We start from the raw sequence: 18,368 nt of genomic DNA, 5'->3' as shown, positions 1-18,368 counted from the left end.
CTTGAAGCAAGATTGCTATACTTTAGGTTCTCGTTTATTCTAACGATACGCCGAGTCGCGTAGCTCTTGCGCCTTACGATGCGGCTATTCCAATGCGACGATGCTGGCCGGTACAGCTTGACCGACGATTTCGGTCCCGATAATATGCTTCCTTACGCGATCCTTTCTTATACGTGGGGTTTAGACGAGGTCGTTTATACGGATCTAGTAAATATATTAGCCGCTTAGTAGTATAAGGCTAGTTATGATAAGATTAAGTTTTATACCGACTAAGCGGAGTAATACGGGTTACGATATTTTTAGGTTGATACCTGCTATATCGATAAGTTTAATAATATCGAGCTATAAATTATAATTAATAGTATATTCCGGTAGTACCGCGATACGAAACGATGTTACGTTTATCTTGCCGACGTCTCTAGCGCTACCGATACTAATACGCGGGATAAAGTAGCGCCTTGGGAAGGGGCCTTCCGAAAAAGCAGATGGTTTACTCGTGGTTGGATACTCTAAGAGCTCCTCGCGCCGACGTTAATAGACTTCTATTCTAAGGAAGGCGTGTGGCTCGGCGATAAGCAATCTTTGGGGCTTGTAATACGCGATATTACAGGTATTCCGGCGAGTGCACTTTACGGTACTCCTTTGCCCGACTTTCCCGTCTCGGAACGAGAAGCCTGGGTCCGTAACCGCGAAACTAAATACCCGGAGGACCTGGCGTATACGCTCTTGGGATATTCGACGTCCATATGTCGATGATCTACGGCGAAGGGCGAGAAAATGCTCAGAAACGGCTGCGAAAGAAGATCCAGAAAGCCGTGAAGGGTAAGTTATTTCTTTTCGGACAGTGATGCTTGGAAAAGGCTGACTGAATAAGGGACTCGAGCTAACGATTTCTCCGTTACCTTCAGCCTGTCGGATGTTCCCGAGACGTAACACTTCGTCGTAAGAGAAGGGGAGCTGGCGGAGATGCGTATTAACCTAAATTCGGATGGAAGCCGTCGTGTCGTGGTTCTCCATGGTCTCGGTGGTATTGGCAAGACATAACTTGCCGTTACGTACGCGAAGCGCTACCGAGACGAATATTCCGCTATATTCTGGTTTAATATTAAGGACGAAGCCTCGATTTAGTAAAGCTTCGTTAAAGTAACGAGGTAAATAATATAATAGTATTCTGACGCCAGCCTTTTAAGTGTTATAAGTAAATAGTAGAGTTATAAAGAGATAATCGAAGCCGTTAAGACCTGGCTAAGCTTATTAAACAATACGAGGTAGCTTTTTATTTATGATAACCTCGATAATTCGAAATTAATTAATAATGCCGAAGGCGTAGGGATTAATATTTATTAATTTCTTCCTACGGTATATTAAGGCTCGATTATTATTATAACTCGTTTGTTACAAGTGGATCTTGGTTATATAATTCGTATAAAAAAACTTATATTTATAAAAGATAGTTTGGGGATCCTTTTAATAACCTCCGGCAGAGGTAATTTATAAAACGGTAAGAAGCTTGTCGTTAACTAAAGCATTACTGATGACTGTTACAGACGTTAATACCACAAGTTTCGTGATGGAGCTTGATAGGCTACCCTCGCTCTTGCCACGGCTGGAGCTTACTTGAAGCGCGTCTCCATCAGCTTCGATCGCTACCCTTCGCCTATATAAAAACTTATGGGTAAGGCTTTAAACAAGTACCCCGAGCCTGGGGTCCTACTAAGACCGCACACTATGCTCCACGTGGCAGCTCTCGTATGATCAATTATAGAGACATAATCCACTCGTAGGCCACCTACTCCGATGGTGGGCGTATTTTGATAACGAAGACATCTGGTTTGAACTCCTTCAGGTGGACGAAGAAGATGGTCCTGCCTGGATATACGAGCTGAAAGATGAGTTGAGTTTCAATACCGCTATAAGTACGCTGCATAATTATGGACTGGTTGAGGTACACATCGGTACTACGGGCCCAATCGGGTCAGGGGGGTATAATATCCATTCCTGCGTACACAGTTGGACAATCCACATTTTGAATCAAAACTGGGATGTCAATTTGGCTAGGCTCTCGATAGGCTGCGTCGCCTCGCTAGCCCCATCAAGAAAACAACCCCAATTCTGGCAACTTCAGAGACGGCTTCTATCACATGCTATCAGATGCCACGCTACGATCAGAAATAGCGATCACGATATACCATGAGCTTTTCACAGTCTAGGCGACCTCTACTCCGACCAGGGCAGGATGGATGAGGCCGAGACGATGTACCTGCGGGCACTGCAAGGAAAGGAGAAGGAATGGGGTCCAAACCACATATCCACACTCGACACGATTAACAACTTAGCCGTCCTCTACAAAGCCCAGGGCAGGATGGACGAGGCCGAGACGATATACCTGCGGGCACTGCAAGGATACGAGAAGGAATGGGGTCCAGACTACACATCCACACTCTCTACGGTTAATAACTTAGCCGTCTTCTACGCCGTCCAGGGCAGGATGGACGAGGCCGAGACGATGTACCAGCGGTCATTGCAAGGAAAGGAGAAGGCATGGGGTCCAGACCATACGTCCACACTTGACACGGTTAATAATCTAGCCATCCTCTATAAAGCCCAGGGCAGGATGGACGAGGCCGAGACGATGTACTTACGGGCACTGCAAGGATACGAGAAGGCATGGGGTCCAGACCATATATCTACACTCGACACGGTCAACAACTTAGCCAACCTCTACGCCGACCAGGGCAGGATGGACGAGGCCGAGACGATGTACCTGCGGGCACTGCAAGGAAAGGAGAAGGCATGGGGTCCAGACTACACATCCATACTCGACACGATTAACAACTTAGCCGTCCTCTACAAAGCCCAGGGCAGGATGGACGAGGCCGAGACGATGAACCTGCGGGCACTGCAAGGAAAGGAGAAGGCATGGGGTCCAGACCACACATCCACACTCGACACGGTCAACAACTTAGCCAACCTCTACGCCGACCAGGGCAGGATGGACGAGGCCGAGACGATTTACTAACGGGCACTGCAAGGACACGAGAAGGCTTTAGGTGCCAATATATCCGTTCGATATAGGCCGGCACTCAATACCGTACAAAACCTAGCAGATCTCAGAGTCTATTAGGGGTAGCGAACCGCAGCTAGAGAACTCTATATGAAAGCTTACGGCGGACTCGAACTATTTCTTGGCTTATAGAATATCCCTATTTAATGCCTTTATAATACTATATCTTATTTAGAAAGATCGGATAGCAAGTTAAGCAATTGCTCCTGTACTTTGAGACCCTAGTATGTTAATTTCCAGAAACAGATTCAATCCTGCCGCCTACTTATAACCAGAACAAGCAGGATAAGCATAAATGGCGTCTGGTTGGCTTGAGGCGATTTATTGCAAGGCTCCCAAAATAGCTATTGAGAAGTAGCAGATAGAAATGCGTCGATTGCTACCTCAACCTCTACGACCAGGCGAGCTTGGGGGAACTATAACAAATGTACTATAGGTAAATAGTAAAAATGGGCGAGAACGAGAGATCGGACCGTTAGATTTAAAGGAATGCGTTTAGGGATTCCGGAGTGAAATTAATATATTCGTGGACTCTTACTTATTACGGGTTTTAAGCCAGCTTGATATAAGCCTTCATACAAGTGACGTCCTAGTGTGGTTAGCCTCCTCTTACCCCTTGTTAACCTGGCATACTATATCGTGAATTATCCCACCGAAGTCCTAAGTTTGAGCCACATACCGTGGATAGTTTGTACATAATTTCGAAAGTGGTTAAGATCGTCCAGCTTAACGCTTTCTTCTACGTATATAGGATGCTCGTAGAAGATAAGTTTATCGTGCTCGAGGTCTCTAATCTCTTTAATATATGCGCGCTCGAAATAATCGTTTATTACCGCTAGCCGATTATATATAAAGGTTCGCTTTTAATATAAAAAGCGATTATCCCTAATATACCGTAGATATTATGTTTTAAGTATAAGTAATAAGAAAATATAACGATCGAGAGGGGTTATATCGATTATATGCGATTAAACTTATACTTGTTTATATATACGAATATATCTAAGCGTTTCCCGCTTTTAACAAAGTCGGAATATAATATCGATAGCGTGAATATATAGCTTTAATATATCCTTAAAGGTAGGCACTTCCGGTTAAAAAAGGAACGTATTAGCTAACTCTGCGCGTTCGGGGATTTAAAGGTCGATCTCTAACTGCTAGGCTTTATCTAGTTCTACTAATTCTTCCTTATTTACGGCCTATTTTTCGATATCCTATATGGGCTTGTTATAAAAGAAGTATTGCCGGTACTGCTCCTCGATATTACTTACGCGTTACGTTTGTTTTGTTTTAATGCTCTTTAATAGAACTCGGATTTCCCTCCTTATTTTTTTATCCTTTATATCGATACCGGCCATCTTTAAGAATATCTCGTCGTTGCTTTAGTACTTTAATCTCGGGATCCGGCGGTAAGGACTCCTAAACTTGCTTAGGGACTATTTTCTTCGAGCCCGTAGGTTACGCGTTATCCCGATATAAGTAAATAGGTTGATTAGAGCGTCTTTTATTAGCTCGTTTAAAAAAGCGTTCTATATATTAAATTCGATATTCTTATTAATATACGTATTATTAAACGTAGCTTATTTAAGATTATAGCGTAGCGCCTAATCCCGTATAACGTTAGGGGCTTTTCTTAACTAATTTTAGTATAAATAATAAATAAATATTAAACTGGGACTTATTATTTATAACGTTGGTATTGCCTCTTCGGAAGGCCTTTAGTATAATAAGTTTTTTATTCCCTATATTAAGACTTTGTCGTTTTAAGTTATCGCGAAGCTTATAATACCGAACAACGTCATCTCCTACACGGAAAACCGGCCGCTTTAGCCACTCTTTCTTCTATCGAAGGGCTGTGCACTTAACCGGGCCCACGTTCTTAATTTGGAAGACCCGCCGAATAGTTGTTAAGCTTGGGGTATTAAAGGCGTTGTTGTAAAGGGCTAAGTAAATAATTATATTAATAAAATTAAATATTAATCTGCGCGTTATAGTAAACTAGAAGATGGTATTAAATAAAATATTAGTAATAATTCCGATATTATCGGTATAATTAATACTCACGGCTTCGGGTTGTTATCTATTCCCTTGTGGTGTATAAATTTTATAGCTATGGAAAACATGTCTGGCCGGTCTTTAGGTGGCGTACTACTACAAGTCGAATATCTTCATAGCATAATGCTTTCGGGCGACCACGATTAGGAGTTTCGCGGGCCAAGATATTATCGAGCAGTTAAAACTCGTATAGTGTATGGTTATTGTCCTTATTCGAGCTGGTTAAGTATTTAGAGGCAAATAAATCTTCCCAAGATCTATCCGATGGTTTGGGTATCTCGTTATCCACGAGCTCACCAAGTCGTGCTCCTATATATGTTAAAGCTTGGTATATACTAAAGAGATTGATACGTTAATACTTATTTACGAAAATACCGTCGTTATAAGCGATATTAAAAATTAAAAAAGCGAAACACCGTTAGAATTCACGACTAGTTTATTATTAATATTTAGAGGACGGAGCTTAAAAAGAGGTACTAGGGTAGCGTTATATTACTATGAAATTATTAATAGCTAGAATCGCTTATTTATAACTTATATACCTTAAGAATTTCCTTATTATTATTCGTATTAATATAGCGGCTATTAATACTTATATAGAGCTACTTATATTAATAATAATATTTTTAAAATATACCTTATAACTTAATTCGGTAAGTCTCATATATATATAATAGAAAGTCTATTACGGCTGCTCGGTTAGCTTATTTAAGAACGGCTTTCTATAGCCCGTTTACGATATCATAATAGAAGCTATATTTATTAATTAAGGATATATGGCCAATTAAGAAAAAAAATAAGTCTTATATTTTCTATTTACGTAAAATTCTTGCTATATTAATCTTAGTTTTATCGGCCTATGCCGGCTTTAGAAAACGGACTTCTTATAGTTATTTCCGAAGTATTGTATGCTGCGTCGCCGTTAAGGACTTCGGGCCTTTCGAAACTCGATTTTGCTGTTTTCGGTGGATAAACTTATTTATAAAACCTTAGTAGGGGCTTTATAAAACGGGTCGAGAACGAGTTGGCGTTATCTTTAGACGTAATAGTTTATTAGTGAGTGACTAGTTTACGCTTAGTAGCCTGTAATACGTACTTCCAGCTCGTTCTTATAATCCGATTAAGGGAAAGCAAGTAACAGGAAGGGGATTATTCGAACTTGCTAACAAGGCAAGTGGGGCACGAGTTGAGCGGCTACGCCTATCCAATTAGCTCAGGCCTCATGAAATAGGGCTATATACTCAGTACACGGGAGCAACCACTATCCATTTACTACCTCGCTGTTATGCCATCATAAAATGGAATCCCACGCTTGCTAAATTTGGGCCCCGGAACAGCGCTTTCTCTTTTTAACGTGTAACCTAATACGGGTATGTGGGTGGAAGTATGGGTCTCTATCACGGACTTGCACACGGTCTGCTTCAAGTTTGTCGAACCTGTATATCAACCAGAGCTTTTCTCGCTCGGCATAAGGCGGAATCTGCTTTATTCTGTAACTGCCCCTGACCAGCTTGCCTAGAAAGCGAAGATTAAATTTGCGTTTACGCAATAATTGGGTTGTCAGCATTTATGGCCGCCCCCATGGGCACGGCATGTAAGCTGAAAAAGCAATGATCGAGAGGCGAAGCCCATTCTGCACCAGGCGGAAAATCATATGCTGTGTTTCAGTAGCCCCATGGAACTTTCCTTTTGTGTCTTCCATCACTAAAAGTTCTACTCGGCAATAGTTGCTTGACTAGCTGGCGGAAGTCAAACACCACATCATGGGGGTTTGCGCCCTCAGAGTTTGCACGTTCTACATCATCCTACTCCTTTCCTCTCTGTTCCAGCCAAAACGCCCAACACGATGCTCCTGCCTGCCACTTCAAGAGCGACTGGGTCAAACAGCTAACGAAAGGATCTTTCGACGCGACGCAGAACTGCGGTGACCTCAACTTCATTCTGCAGGCCGTCAATATTGACAAAAAGCTTGACTTTTGCAGGGCTGATCGCCAGCATGTTCTCGGGTACATCCGCGAGGGCTACCGTCCGGCCGTTGAGAGGGGCAGAAGAATGCCAGCGGATTGCGAGATAGAACTGTGGTGGTACGAGGGACACCAGCCCGGGAGTCGGGTAGCCTTTTGCAAAACGCGACGGCTATAGCCGTTGCAAGGGACAGAGGAAACAAGACAGGGGTTACTCGCGCCCAGCCCTATAATAACGTCATCCACGGCCCTCGATCAGCGTGCCACGACTTGGTTCAAGCAGACCTGACATCAATCGGCAATCCGGATGTTGCAGGACCGGGCGTAAGAAGCGTTCCTCACCCCGGCTGCTCGCCTAGAAGTCTTTCTCGGCCTTCAACACGACCACCATGATCATGGCCCTTTCCATCGCAATTGCTTCGGTCGTCACCTTCGCCAATAAGAGCACCGCGCCCAGCTCTTTCCGCAGCGACTTCCGCTTACCCAACATCTACGAATATCGGCTGCTGGCCTTAGCTCCTGCCTTTGCCGTATTGCCGATCATGGTCTCTCACAGCCTCCCACTATGAACGGCAGCAGCAGAGAGGGCTGAGCCACCAAGTCTCGGGTCGTCGCCACCGCCGAAGGCTCCTAGTGTTACCTAGGGTATTGACGGCACTGGTGTGCCTCTTATGCGCCGTGGTGGTATGTGTCATCTGGCTAGTCGGCGAGCAAGGCCGCAAGTCGCCCGTCCGCTTCGTTTTTGGGGGCTCATTCAATATCAAGGTGAGCGGCTTCTTGTATGCGCAGGCAGGTCAATACACGTTAGCAGTCGCGTGCTTGACCACGGTCCTGCCATTCTTAGGGATACTATCAATGTGTATCACACAGCATTGCGTACGCATAAAGCAGGTGGGGCTGGGTTTCCGTGTCGTTTGTCTCCTGTTGGCACTGGTGGAGTGGACCATGTTGATGTTCATTAGAACAAAGGCCATCGAGGACGGACAGGGCCACACGTCTGAGACGGAAATTGGATTTGGTCAGATATTGGTATTCTTCACCTGGTTTCCCGTGCTATTTACATTAGCATTTGGGGTGGAATTTCCTGGTGTCGACGAAGCGAAAGTATAAGGCACAGTTAGAAACTAAATGGTATAGGCGTAATAGGGATAGATGCTGAAGCACCGGTATTGAAACTAACTAGCTCGATTGGCTATATTCTTTGTGCTCGGCGCATACAACTTGCTGGTGGGTGATCAAAGGAATGTGGGTGACTGGGGATCGGCGGTGGGATCAGTTGTAGATTACATCATATTCCTGACGTATGTCTTTTCATAGAAGTAGAGAAGGCGGTTCCCAGCAGCTTCAATGGGATAGACAAGAATAGTAATGATGATTTGTGGAGGGCTTGGACGAGACTTTGAATGGAGTTTCTTACTAGCGCGCTCTAGGGGCATACTTTGGCCCATTTCTTTTTGTCTTCTTATAGCGAACGAGTATGGGTAGAACTTTGCGACAGAACAGGGCTGATTACTGCGAGACGACTACTGCTAGTCCGGGGAACGTCTGATAGATCGATAGGCTTCGTAAGTGAGCTAACACCTCATTCCAAAAAATGAAATGCGGCAAAGGACCCTTAGCAAGGAAGCAACGGCGTCAAGAAGAAAGAAAGACAGGGAAGTTCATGTCTTCTGCCCCTTGAGAACTGCTCAAGCCACCCTTGCTAGACAACAATGCCTTTACGTATCATATGTATTTTGCAAGTTCCTCGAGTATCTCTATGCTTGTTTCTTCTATTTCCACTAGGAAACAACGGCTAGTAACAGAAAGGAGAACAAACAGACTGTTCTAAGGCGCACTGCTAAGGTTACTGAAACAGACACAGCAACAGGGAGATGGTTTTGGAACAACTCCATTGATCAAGGAAGGGATATTAGTATATAAGCCTAGGAAATAGCCCTTCCTACAGCACTTTTGGATTTCCTCCCTCATCAGTTCCACCGTACGAACAAAACCTCAACTTCATTCGTCAATCTTCGGTTCTTCACCAACCTACCTCCCTCCATCATCATCATCAACATTCATCACCTATCTAATAATAACTTCTACCATCCAGCCACCACGACCATGTGTCAAGTCATCATCGACTACTACCACTGCCGTCAGTGCAAGCGCAAAGTTGGGGACTCGCACCACAGGCAGTCGTCTTGGGATCCTTGTGGTGCCAAGCACAACTATAGTGCTAATTGCCAGAACTATGAGCCTCGGTTCGCCTACCATGACGAGGACCTCCTGTCCGATTTAGCTTATGAATCTTTTTGACTGTTGTTTGTGACAGGCCCGGGATGGTTTCCGAACCTATTTTGCCGAAGAGTAAGCCATGATATGTTTTAACTTCGACCTGTCCTCCTTTTGCGCTGAAGTATCACATTCGAGCTTACGGGGACCGCGCTGACGTACGTTTTATGGTTTCTACCTTGCATATGTTACCATCCCTAGCTGATTTTATTTTCCTACTGTTTAGCTCGGGCAGAATTGCTTGCCGGTGCTTCTTAAGCTGTCATCTATTTTTGTCCCCCTTATGGATAATGGAGTGTCCTCTGAGCAACGTGCATGCAAGTAGTTACGAGCGGAATAGTGGAGCTGATGAATAAGTAGGCATATAGACTCCCGTTTTTACGGAAGATGTTAATGAGACTTACTTAACAATACAATATACTTTTTATACGAAGAAATATATCACCCGTGACCATTTTTATAATAGTAATGCAGATAGACAGCCGTAACGGAACAATTGGGTGGCAATAGGACGATCAATTGGTGAAATAACAGGTGGCTATGGGAGGTTTCAGTTGCCATTGCTGGGAAAACCAACAATAGTACACCTATACACGGACTACATAGTTGGTAACATTTGCAAGTGTTTAGCAAAGTCAACGTTGGTTCGCTATTACCCTACAATTGGGTTGAAGCCCGCTCGATAAGAGTTCTCGAGGGTCCAGTTTGTTGCTTTCGAGGTTGACCCATCAGATAGGCTTCGTACCTATCCAGATTTTGCACAACCACCAAGTAGTTGTGTGAATGCGGCCACATATAGTCTTGAAGCAGGACTGCATGTTCTATAGCAGCGAACATCTTCCTCCGTATTCTTTTCTTACCATCGGTCTCGTTGCCACTCGTCGGTCGTGGTAGAATTGTTTGTTCAATCGCGCGACTGGTCAAGTAGTGCCTCGAACACGGCAGTCTCCATGGACGGGTCCTCGGATGCGTCCACGGATGGTTCGAGTTGGCATCGACTGATACCATTGGATCTGTCCAAAACCACAAGAAAAAAAATCGAAGCCACAAGCTCTTGACTCTTGCTTGGACTCCAGAGGAGGCTGTCGGCTTGAATACTGGCTTGAATGCATGCTCGAGCATACGAACCAAAAGGGCTTCTTTTCGGTGCCCTCTTGAAGTTCCACAGCCAGCATTGTCGCACCAAAGTACTCCGCGGGCAAAAGGCAAGCGAGATGTCAAGGTCGGTTCGAGCTGGGCCAGCCATCGTGAATCTGTGGGCGAATCGACCGGGGCAATGGACCTGGACACGACTAATCTCATTCCCGATTCAGATTGAAAACCGCAGACCCTGGTTTTCGAATACAGTACTGAAAAGGCAGCTTTGCAAACAGTACATTCCCATTGCTTGCCCCAAAAATCTACCAATGGGACCCTCAGCATTTGGCACAATATCGTAGTTCTGTAAGGTATGCAGCAGGTAGGTGACGAGGGAGGGATCGTTGATGTCGATGTGTGGACAGGTACTAATGCCGCCGCAATGGCCAAGCGATGGCCGCACAATGTCGAGCGAGCTTTTTTCCACCGGGTAGTTCTGACAAACCTTTTGGGGGCAGTTTGATCTCTCCCGAATAGAGCTGGAGCTGGATGATGCCTCGAAGGTAGCAGTACATCGAGTACAACAATACTTGCCACACGAAGAGAACTTCTGGTAGCCCTTCCAGTGTAGGATCTTGTGCGCGCATATGCTCAAGGCACCCGACCTTCCAGTGCAATCCTGGCTCCATTCATTGTTCTACCTATCGATTGGGAAAGAGAACACGTGGGTGATATAGGCTGCAGCACTCGCAATATATCGGGCGCATGAGCATCCGTAGACGGTCTGCAAATACCGATGTACCCGGAGGCTCCAACACGTAGAACACAAACTGTCCTTTAACAAAAGCCCGGCAATGTCCGATATATGCCGGTTCTCCCAGGAACGTATATTCAAGCACAGACTATGCAGCGCCATGTCCTGCCCCGCTACGTTTGAGTTGGCACCCCAAAAGACACCCCAAGTGGCACCCCAAAGCGGTTCCCTGCCGTAGTCCGCCTTCATGCGGCCTGGGGGAGGCCATGGTGGGATGTACTCAATCGGTTGGTTGAAAAGGTCCACTGGACGTCTTGAATGCATCCCTCAAAGGTCGGTTGAGATGCCTCGTATCTATAAAGAATGGGCGATGGACAGTTTGGTCGACGGGAAAGAAAACCGGCCTGCACATGGAATCGAATCGTCGGCAGCAAGCGGTATCATAGCTCAGTCTCCTGAACGTATGGCAGGTTCTAACCAAACAGAAGTAAGACTCAAATGAAAGCCACTCGATTATCGCCAAGAGCAACTCGTCTGAGAGATCGAGTATTGCATCCATTGTGGCGGTAGAAAATGATGCGTGTGGTCAGAAATATCGAATATGAAGAGCACCATCTATAGGAAGAAGGGGATCATACCAACCTCCATGTGGAGAAAACTTAGACGAAATATATAAATGTTTATGAATTTGAATTTTTCAAGGCTTGCATTTAAAGTGTCGCTAACCTTGGGTCTACCAAAGGTAAAGAGGGCTTCTGGTAGTTGCATTATGTGCCATTTTCTTATCTCTGAACTGATACCCAGATGAATCCACCAAGCACCTCAGGCTTGAAAATATGCGGCTATTTCAGCTTATATCTTGACCTGCAGGATTCAACACAAAGCAGAGAAAATATCGGCGTACTAGGCAAAAAATCAGCAGGCCGTCTGCAGGACAGTGCCCAGTGTTGTATGGGGAGTCTCCGGCTTTATGACCTGCCTAGCACTTCATCCTGAGACTGCCTGGATGGCGTGCTGTGCGACATGCTACGGGCTAATGTTTTTGGCTAGGGAAACCCCCAAAAATAAATTAATATTCACAATGTCTACTCGGCGAGCGTCACTAGTGTTTTTCAGGTTGTCTACGAGACTAAGGACGAGAGGATGGACCAGCTCAGCAAGGGCCAGCTGTCTGAAGCCCCAAACTGGCGAGTGTACGAGAGAATTTGAGAGAAAATGATATTAAATCTACCTCACTTGTATTATAGCCAATCTTCGTTCGAGTCTAAGAGCGCTTCCGGACAGCTCACTTTGGCTATTTTGTGACGTATCGGCTAATTAGTAGCCTTTGTCGGCATTTATGGAGTATCTAGCCCCTGACACGGAGGAGACAAGGGTGGGCCGATGTCTTGATTAATTGCCCGAATCCGTAATGTTTTTCGGCGAATTTATCGGGACCCCCACAAATCGGACGAGTCGGCCGATTGTTTAGTAATCAGAGACAGCCATGCTTTCTTGTGAACCATGTACCATGGTTGCAATGCGTGAATGTGACAGGAGACCATCAGCCTAGCATGATGGCACCGACCAGATCGCCAAAAATGGCTTCCGATTCTCAGCTAGCTGGCGCGCCAGAACCAGGAGCCCAACATGATTTTCCAGACGACGCAATTGCTATTGTTGGTGCTGGTTGCCGGCTGCCTGGAGCCAACAATCTCGAGGACCTCTGGGAGATCATCTCACAGGGGCAAAGCAGATGAGAGAAGCTCCGGCCCGAGAGGTGTGATCCGAAACAAGCGTATCGTGCGATCCAAGACCCGGCATGGATAGCGCAGCGTGAGTTCTACGGCAACTTCATCGACGATGCCGATGCCTTCGACCACGCTTTCTTCGGCATCAGCCCGCGCGAGGCCACCTACATGGACCCCAGCAGCGTTGCTCCTGGAGACGGCCTTCCAGGCCATGGACTCGAGCGGCTACCTGCGCGACCACGAGCGCGCGCGCGGGGACCCCGTCGGCTGCTTCGTTGGTGCGAGCTACACGGAGTACCTCGAGAACACGAGCGCGTACCCGCCCTCGGCCTTCACGGCCACAGCCACCATCCGTGCCTTCCTCGCGGGCAAGATCAGCTACCACTTCGGCTGGACGGGGCCGTCCGAGGTGATCGACACGGCGTGCTCGGCGTCGCTCGTGGCGGTCCACCGCGCCTGCCGCGCCCTGCAGGCCGGCGAGTGCACGATGGCCCTCGCGGGCGGCGTCAACGTCATCACAGGCGTGCACAACTACTTCGACCTCGCCAAGCCGGCTTCCTCAGCCCGACGGGGCAGTGCAAGCCCTTCGACGACGCCGCGGACGGGTACTGCCGCGCGGACGGCGTGTGCCTCGTGGTGCTCAAGTCCCTCCACCAGGCCATCGTCGATCGCGACGATATCATGGGCGTGATCCCTGCCGTTGCCACGAACCAGGGCGGCTTCCATGCGCCGGGTATCACGGTCCCCGACGGAACCTGCCAGAGAGCGCTATACAGAACTCTGCTGGAGAGGTCGGGCTTGGCGCCAGACGACGTCTCCTACATGGAAGCCCACGGGACGGGAACGCGCGTGGGCGACCCCATCGAAATGGCCAGCATTCGCGAGGTTTTCGGTGGCCCTCAACGGACCGATCCTGTCTACATTGGCTCGCTTAAGCTTAATATTGGGCACAGTGAGACGGCGGCCGGTGCGGCAGGTCTGTTGAAAGTTCTCGCCATGCTGCGCCATGGGGGCATCCCTCCCGCTCGGAGGTTTCAAACAGCTCAATCATAACATCCCGCCCCTCGAGTCCGACAAGATCGTCATACCTACGGAGCTGGCCCCGTGGAGTACCCGAAGACGGCGGGTGGCGTGCGTCAGCAGCTATGGTGCCTCTGGGAGCAACTCGGCACTATTATGCGCTCAGTGGCGAGGGGGAGACGACAGTGGGCCGACCAGCGTGTCTAGAGCATCTGTGCCAACGTCTTAGGTATCCGATACTCCTCAGCGCGACCACACCAGAGAGCTTATTGAGGCAAGCCGCAGACATGGCCGATTACCTTTCGAGACCAACACCTAAACTTGACCTGGGTGACGTGGCGTTCACGCTTAGCCAGCGGCGGAAACACCACCGCTTCCGCTGGTCCACAGTGGCAGAAGATTTGGCTGGCCTCGTCGGCCAACTTCGCGGCCTCAGCGTACAGCAGCACATCGCCCCACGTCCCAAGGTCAAGAAGAAGGTTATCTTGGCATTCTCTGGCCAGAGTGGCACCAAGATCGGTCTCAACCCTTCGACCTTACGAGATAATCCCCGTTTCTCGTACCATCTCACATCATGCAACCGCATACTACTGGACATGGGATGCCCAGACATTATGTCAGCCCTACATCAGCCCGAGCCCATTTCGGACATCAGTGTGCTACAATGCGGCCTCGTCGCGGTACAGTATGCCTGCGCCCGTTGCTGGATCGAAGGCGGGCTGGACGTAGTGGGAGTTTTCGGGCACAGCTCAGGCGAGCTAGCGGCGCTGGCCGTGTCTGGGGTGCTTTCCCCTAGAGGATATGTTGCGATTTGTCTACAGACGGGCGGAGCTCATCAAGAACAAGTTTGGCGCCGAGAGGGGCGGGATGGTGGCGATCCACGCAAACCTCGAAACGGTCAATGATATCATGGAGACGGTCAAGGCTGCATCTCCCACTGGCGATGGAATCGAAATCGCATGCTACAACAGTCCCACAAGCCATGTCGTAGTTGGCTCCGTAGCGGACATACAAGTGACATTGAAAACGCTAGGGTCGGATACCCGGTATAAAGGCACTCGTTTTCACCATGTCGATGTCACTCACGGCTTCCACTCCCGCCTGACGGACCCGCTCCTGGAAGGGCTGTCCCAGGTTGAAGACTCAATTACATTTCGAGAGCCGGCCATCCACCCGAGAGACAAGTACCAGGATCCCAGTCGTGTTCGGACATGAGAAGAACTTGGGGTATCTAACAAACCATGCTAGAAACCCCGTATATTTCGTGGACGCAGTCCGCCGTTTAGAGGTGCAGGTCGGGCCCTGCGTCTGGCTAGAAGCTGGTCTCGGCACGCCTGTAGCTTCCATGACCAGGAGAGCCGTGGCGAGCCCAGAGCTTCACACTTTCCAATCCGTGGCCACACCCGAAGCAGCAGCTGCAGAGCTATGGCGCGAAGGCGTCGCCGCTACGAGCTGGCGATTCTTGACATCGGCGGAGAGCGATTTGCATTCTGTATGGCTCCCACCATATAGCTTTGATCGCCCGAAGCACTGGCTGGAACATGTTGACCACGCCGTGGAGGAGCATAAAAAGGCACAGTGCTGGGAGGTGGAGATTCGGACAAGTCCGAACCTCACCGCCAGCCACCGCAGCTGGTCTCGTACGAGGGTGCCGACGCCAGCGAACCAGACCTACACTGCTTCCGTCTGCACACGGCTGCCCAACGCTTCGCCAGAATCGTTCAGGGCCACTCTGTGCGCGGAAAGCCACTTTGCCCTGCATCAGTCTACATGGAGGCCGCAGTCATGGCCCTTGACCTCCTTCGGACTAGCGTCAGGGGTAAGACTATAACATTTCGGAATACGGTCTTCAGCCGACCGCTTGGGTGCGATTCGGAACAAACAGTGGGATTGAGGTTAAGCCCTGTATATCTCGCTGACAAGCCAGGGGTTTGGCATTTCAGTGTCCAGTCTTCGTCCCGCTCCACCCACGCCGAGGGCGATGTGGACATAGCGGAGATGGTCATTGACCCCCAGCCAGATAGACGACTTGTCATGGACAAAATCACGGCACTGAGGGGGAACAAGGACTCGGAGACCTTCAAGTCGGCCACGGCCTATCGCTTGTTCTCGCGAGTTGTCGAGTACGCCGGCTTGATGCAGGGCATCGCCAACATCACTTTGGGGTCGAGTGAAGCAGTGGCGCAGATTCAAGTCCCAAAGACGGCATTCCCGGTATCTGAAAGCACGGTCGTGGACTTCTATGACGCCATTACGCTCGACACGTTCATCCAGGTCCTTGGTCTGCTTGTCAACCATAGCAACGGTTTCGACTCAACTGGGGGCGATGAAATTTACGTTGCTTCCAGTATCGGTAAGATGGAACTTGAGCCGGCAGACTTCGGTAACCCTCAGATTTGTACTGCGTATGCGTCTTACTCGGCACTCGATAGCAAGACCACAAGCGGCGATGTAACTGTTCTGTCTGAGAAGGGGGAAGTGGTGTTCTCGGCGACAGACATCCGGTTCGGTGAGGGTTCAAGCTGCTACAATGGAGCGTCTTCTGGAGGTCGCAAACCCAACGGCAAGTCCTAAGCCTTCCATACCATGGACTCATGACAGCCCTATGCCCGAGACGTATGTGCAAAAGTTGCAAAACAGTGGAGTGCCCTTGACTGCAATTCAGCAAAGCCTCAGTACAGCATTGAGCACAAGCCTGGAAAGTTCTTTGGGCACAGGTACCGTGGAATCAAGACTAAAGTCACTCATATCTTCGTACACTGGGGTGGTTGTCGAGGAGATGGATCCTGATGCAACCTATGCTCCTTGGGTTTGGACTCTTTAGCATCGATAGAGCTGGCTGACGAGATTGAAGCCAAGCTGGGGCTGAAGATGGAAATGGACGACTTGGGCTGGGAGACTCTCAAGTCTTTATCGGGGCATGTATCCCCTGCGGGTAGTGGCACCTCGAGCTCGTTGCAGTCCGGATGCAACACTAGCTTCACGACACCCTTGTCAGGCAGCGACGCTGGGGAGCAGGAAGAGTGTACTATACGTGTGATGCTGGAAGGACGGTCCGCGAGCTCTAGTAGCCTCCGAGGGGCCGCGACAACATGGGCGAGGCCAAAGGCCATGCTCGATTCGCGCTATAGTGTGGAGCAGCATGTCTACAAGGAGGTTGATGGGCTCGAGATTCTGGCCGATGTCTACGTTCCGGCCAAAACGCCCCCGCGCCCAATGTGTATAGGTGCGTATGAAGCCTAGGCAGCATGTTGAAAGGAGATTTGGCTAATACTTGAGGTCTCCAAGCTTTGATGATACACGGCGGTGGACACCTCACGCTCTCACGGAGGGCTGTGAGACCGCGCCAGACCAAACTTCTGCTGGCCAATGGAATACTTCCTGTCAGCTTGGACTATCGGCTATGTCCTCAGGTCAACGTTTTAGATGGGCCCATGAGAGACGTGCGGGATGCATGTATTTGGGCGCAGAAAGTACTGCCAGATATCATGGAGCCGAAAGGTATCGCGATTGACAGGTCGAGATATGTGGTTGTTGGGTGGTCCACCGGTGGCACACTCGCTATGACAACGTCCTGGACGGCACAGCAAGCCGGACTCTGTGCTCCAACAGCGATACTGGCGTTCTATTGTCCGGTGGAATATGACCCGAAAGGATATCATCTATCCTATTTGCCCCCCAAAACCCCCTACTGGGTACTTCGGGAAGCTGACACTGAGCTAAGAGCCGATAAACATGGGCCACAATTATGAGAACCGGACTACGACACTTAGGGAGATACGAAATCTTCTCCCGAAAGAACCGGTATGTGGCGAGAATCCACCCGTTTCCCACAAAGCTGCTGCATTATAAAGGTTGCTAACTACTACCGTCTGTCGTCAACCCAGACCACACAGCACGTGGTCAAGAACGAGAACGACACCACGAACTCAGGCTGGGTGCAGCCAGGCGATCCGCGTTCCGAGCTTGTCCTCGCTCTCATCAAAGAGAACCGAGGCATGTCGCTCCTATTCAACGATCATCCTCTCGACGGTAGCGACAACGAACTTCCCTACCCACGCCGAGCGGGCCGCCGCGTTCAGCCCCCTGGTCCAGCTCCGCCGCGGCAGTTACCGCACGCCCACCTGCGTGGTGTTTGGCGACCGCGACGAGATCGCGCCGTTTGACAAAGCGGTGGAATTTGCACAGGAGATGGAGCGGCAGCGTGTCAGAGGGAGTCTGCTGGCGGTGCCGGGCGCGAAGCACATCTTTGACCTCGACCTGGCCCCCGGCAGCGAGGGCTGGAAGCTCTACATGGAACCGGCATATGAGTTCTTGTTGAATGAGTTGGACGATGTCAGTAATGGTGGGGACGTGTGAGGGTTTTCATCTTACACATTGGAACGTTTTCTTCAGCTTTAAGCGCTATGTATCATCTCGTGTCTAAG

At 49.0% G+C, this 18,368-nt stretch overlaps 7 protein-coding genes across 7 annotated transcripts; 6 read left to right on the top strand and 1 right to left on the bottom strand.

Moving 5' to 3' along the window:
- Nucleotides 1–2,236: 2,236 nt before the first annotated feature.
- Nucleotides 2,237–3,019, top strand: PG994_009830 (uncharacterized protein; the record flags this gene model as incomplete). The annotated part of the gene is made up of 1 exon (XM_066861239.1): nt 2,237–3,019. The coding sequence occupies one exon, from the start codon at nt 2,237–2,239 to the stop codon at nt 3,017–3,019; it is 783 nt and encodes a 260-aa protein (XP_066713409.1).
- A 4,453-nt stretch (nt 3,020–7,472) lies between these two features.
- Nucleotides 7,473–7,652, top strand: PG994_009829 (uncharacterized protein; the record flags this gene model as incomplete). Its single annotated transcript, XM_066861238.1, has 1 exon — nt 7,473–7,652. The coding sequence occupies one exon, from the start codon at nt 7,473–7,475 to the stop codon at nt 7,650–7,652; it is 180 nt and encodes a 59-aa protein (XP_066713408.1).
- Nucleotides 7,653–10,264: 2,612 nt separating this feature from the next.
- PG994_009828 (uncharacterized protein) lies at nt 10,265–10,606 on the bottom strand (the record flags this gene model as incomplete). The annotated part of the gene is made up of 1 exon (XM_066861237.1): nt 10,265–10,606. One exon carries the CDS (start codon nt 10,604–10,606, stop codon nt 10,265–10,267), a length of 342 nt encoding a protein of 113 aa, XP_066713407.1.
- Nucleotides 10,607–13,033: 2,427 nt separating this feature from the next.
- On the top strand, nt 13,034–13,974 carry PG994_009827 (uncharacterized protein; the record flags this gene model as incomplete). The annotated part of the gene is made up of 2 exons (XM_066861236.1): nt 13,034–13,444; nt 13,498–13,974. 2 exons carry the CDS (start codon nt 13,034–13,036, stop codon nt 13,972–13,974), a joined length of 888 nt encoding a protein of 295 aa, XP_066713406.1.
- A 254-nt stretch (nt 13,975–14,228) lies between these two features.
- PG994_009826 (polyketide synthase) lies at nt 14,229–14,846 on the top strand (the record flags this gene model as incomplete). Its single annotated transcript, XM_066861235.1, has 1 exon — nt 14,229–14,846. The coding sequence occupies one exon, from the start codon at nt 14,229–14,231 to the stop codon at nt 14,844–14,846; it is 618 nt and encodes a 205-aa protein (XP_066713405.1).
- A 440-nt stretch (nt 14,847–15,286) lies between these two features.
- Nucleotides 15,287–16,515, top strand: PG994_009825 (uncharacterized protein; the record flags this gene model as incomplete). Its single annotated transcript, XM_066861234.1, has 2 exons — nt 15,287–15,753; nt 15,885–16,515. The coding sequence occupies 2 exons, from the start codon at nt 15,287–15,289 to the stop codon at nt 16,513–16,515; spliced, it is 1,098 nt and encodes a 365-aa protein (XP_066713404.1).
- Nucleotides 16,516–16,812: 297 nt separating this feature from the next.
- Nucleotides 16,813–18,107, top strand: PG994_009824 (uncharacterized protein; the record flags this gene model as incomplete). The annotated part of the gene is made up of 3 exons (XM_066861233.1): nt 16,813–17,167; nt 17,230–17,636; nt 17,715–18,107. 3 exons carry the CDS (start codon nt 16,813–16,815, stop codon nt 18,105–18,107), a joined length of 1,155 nt encoding a protein of 384 aa, XP_066713403.1.
- Between the last annotated feature and the right edge of the window lie 261 nt (nt 18,108–18,368).

The sequence above is a fragment of the Apiospora phragmitis genome (genome assembly GCF_038363925.1).
Source record: "Apiospora phragmitis strain CBS 135458 chromosome Unknown utg000009l:1.0-1189150.0:1.0-1190623.0, whole genome shotgun sequence".
NCBI classification, from domain to species: Eukaryota; Fungi; Ascomycota; class Sordariomycetes; order Amphisphaeriales; family Apiosporaceae; genus Apiospora; species Apiospora phragmitis.
This window is presented reverse-complemented; position numbering and strand designations above follow the sequence as displayed.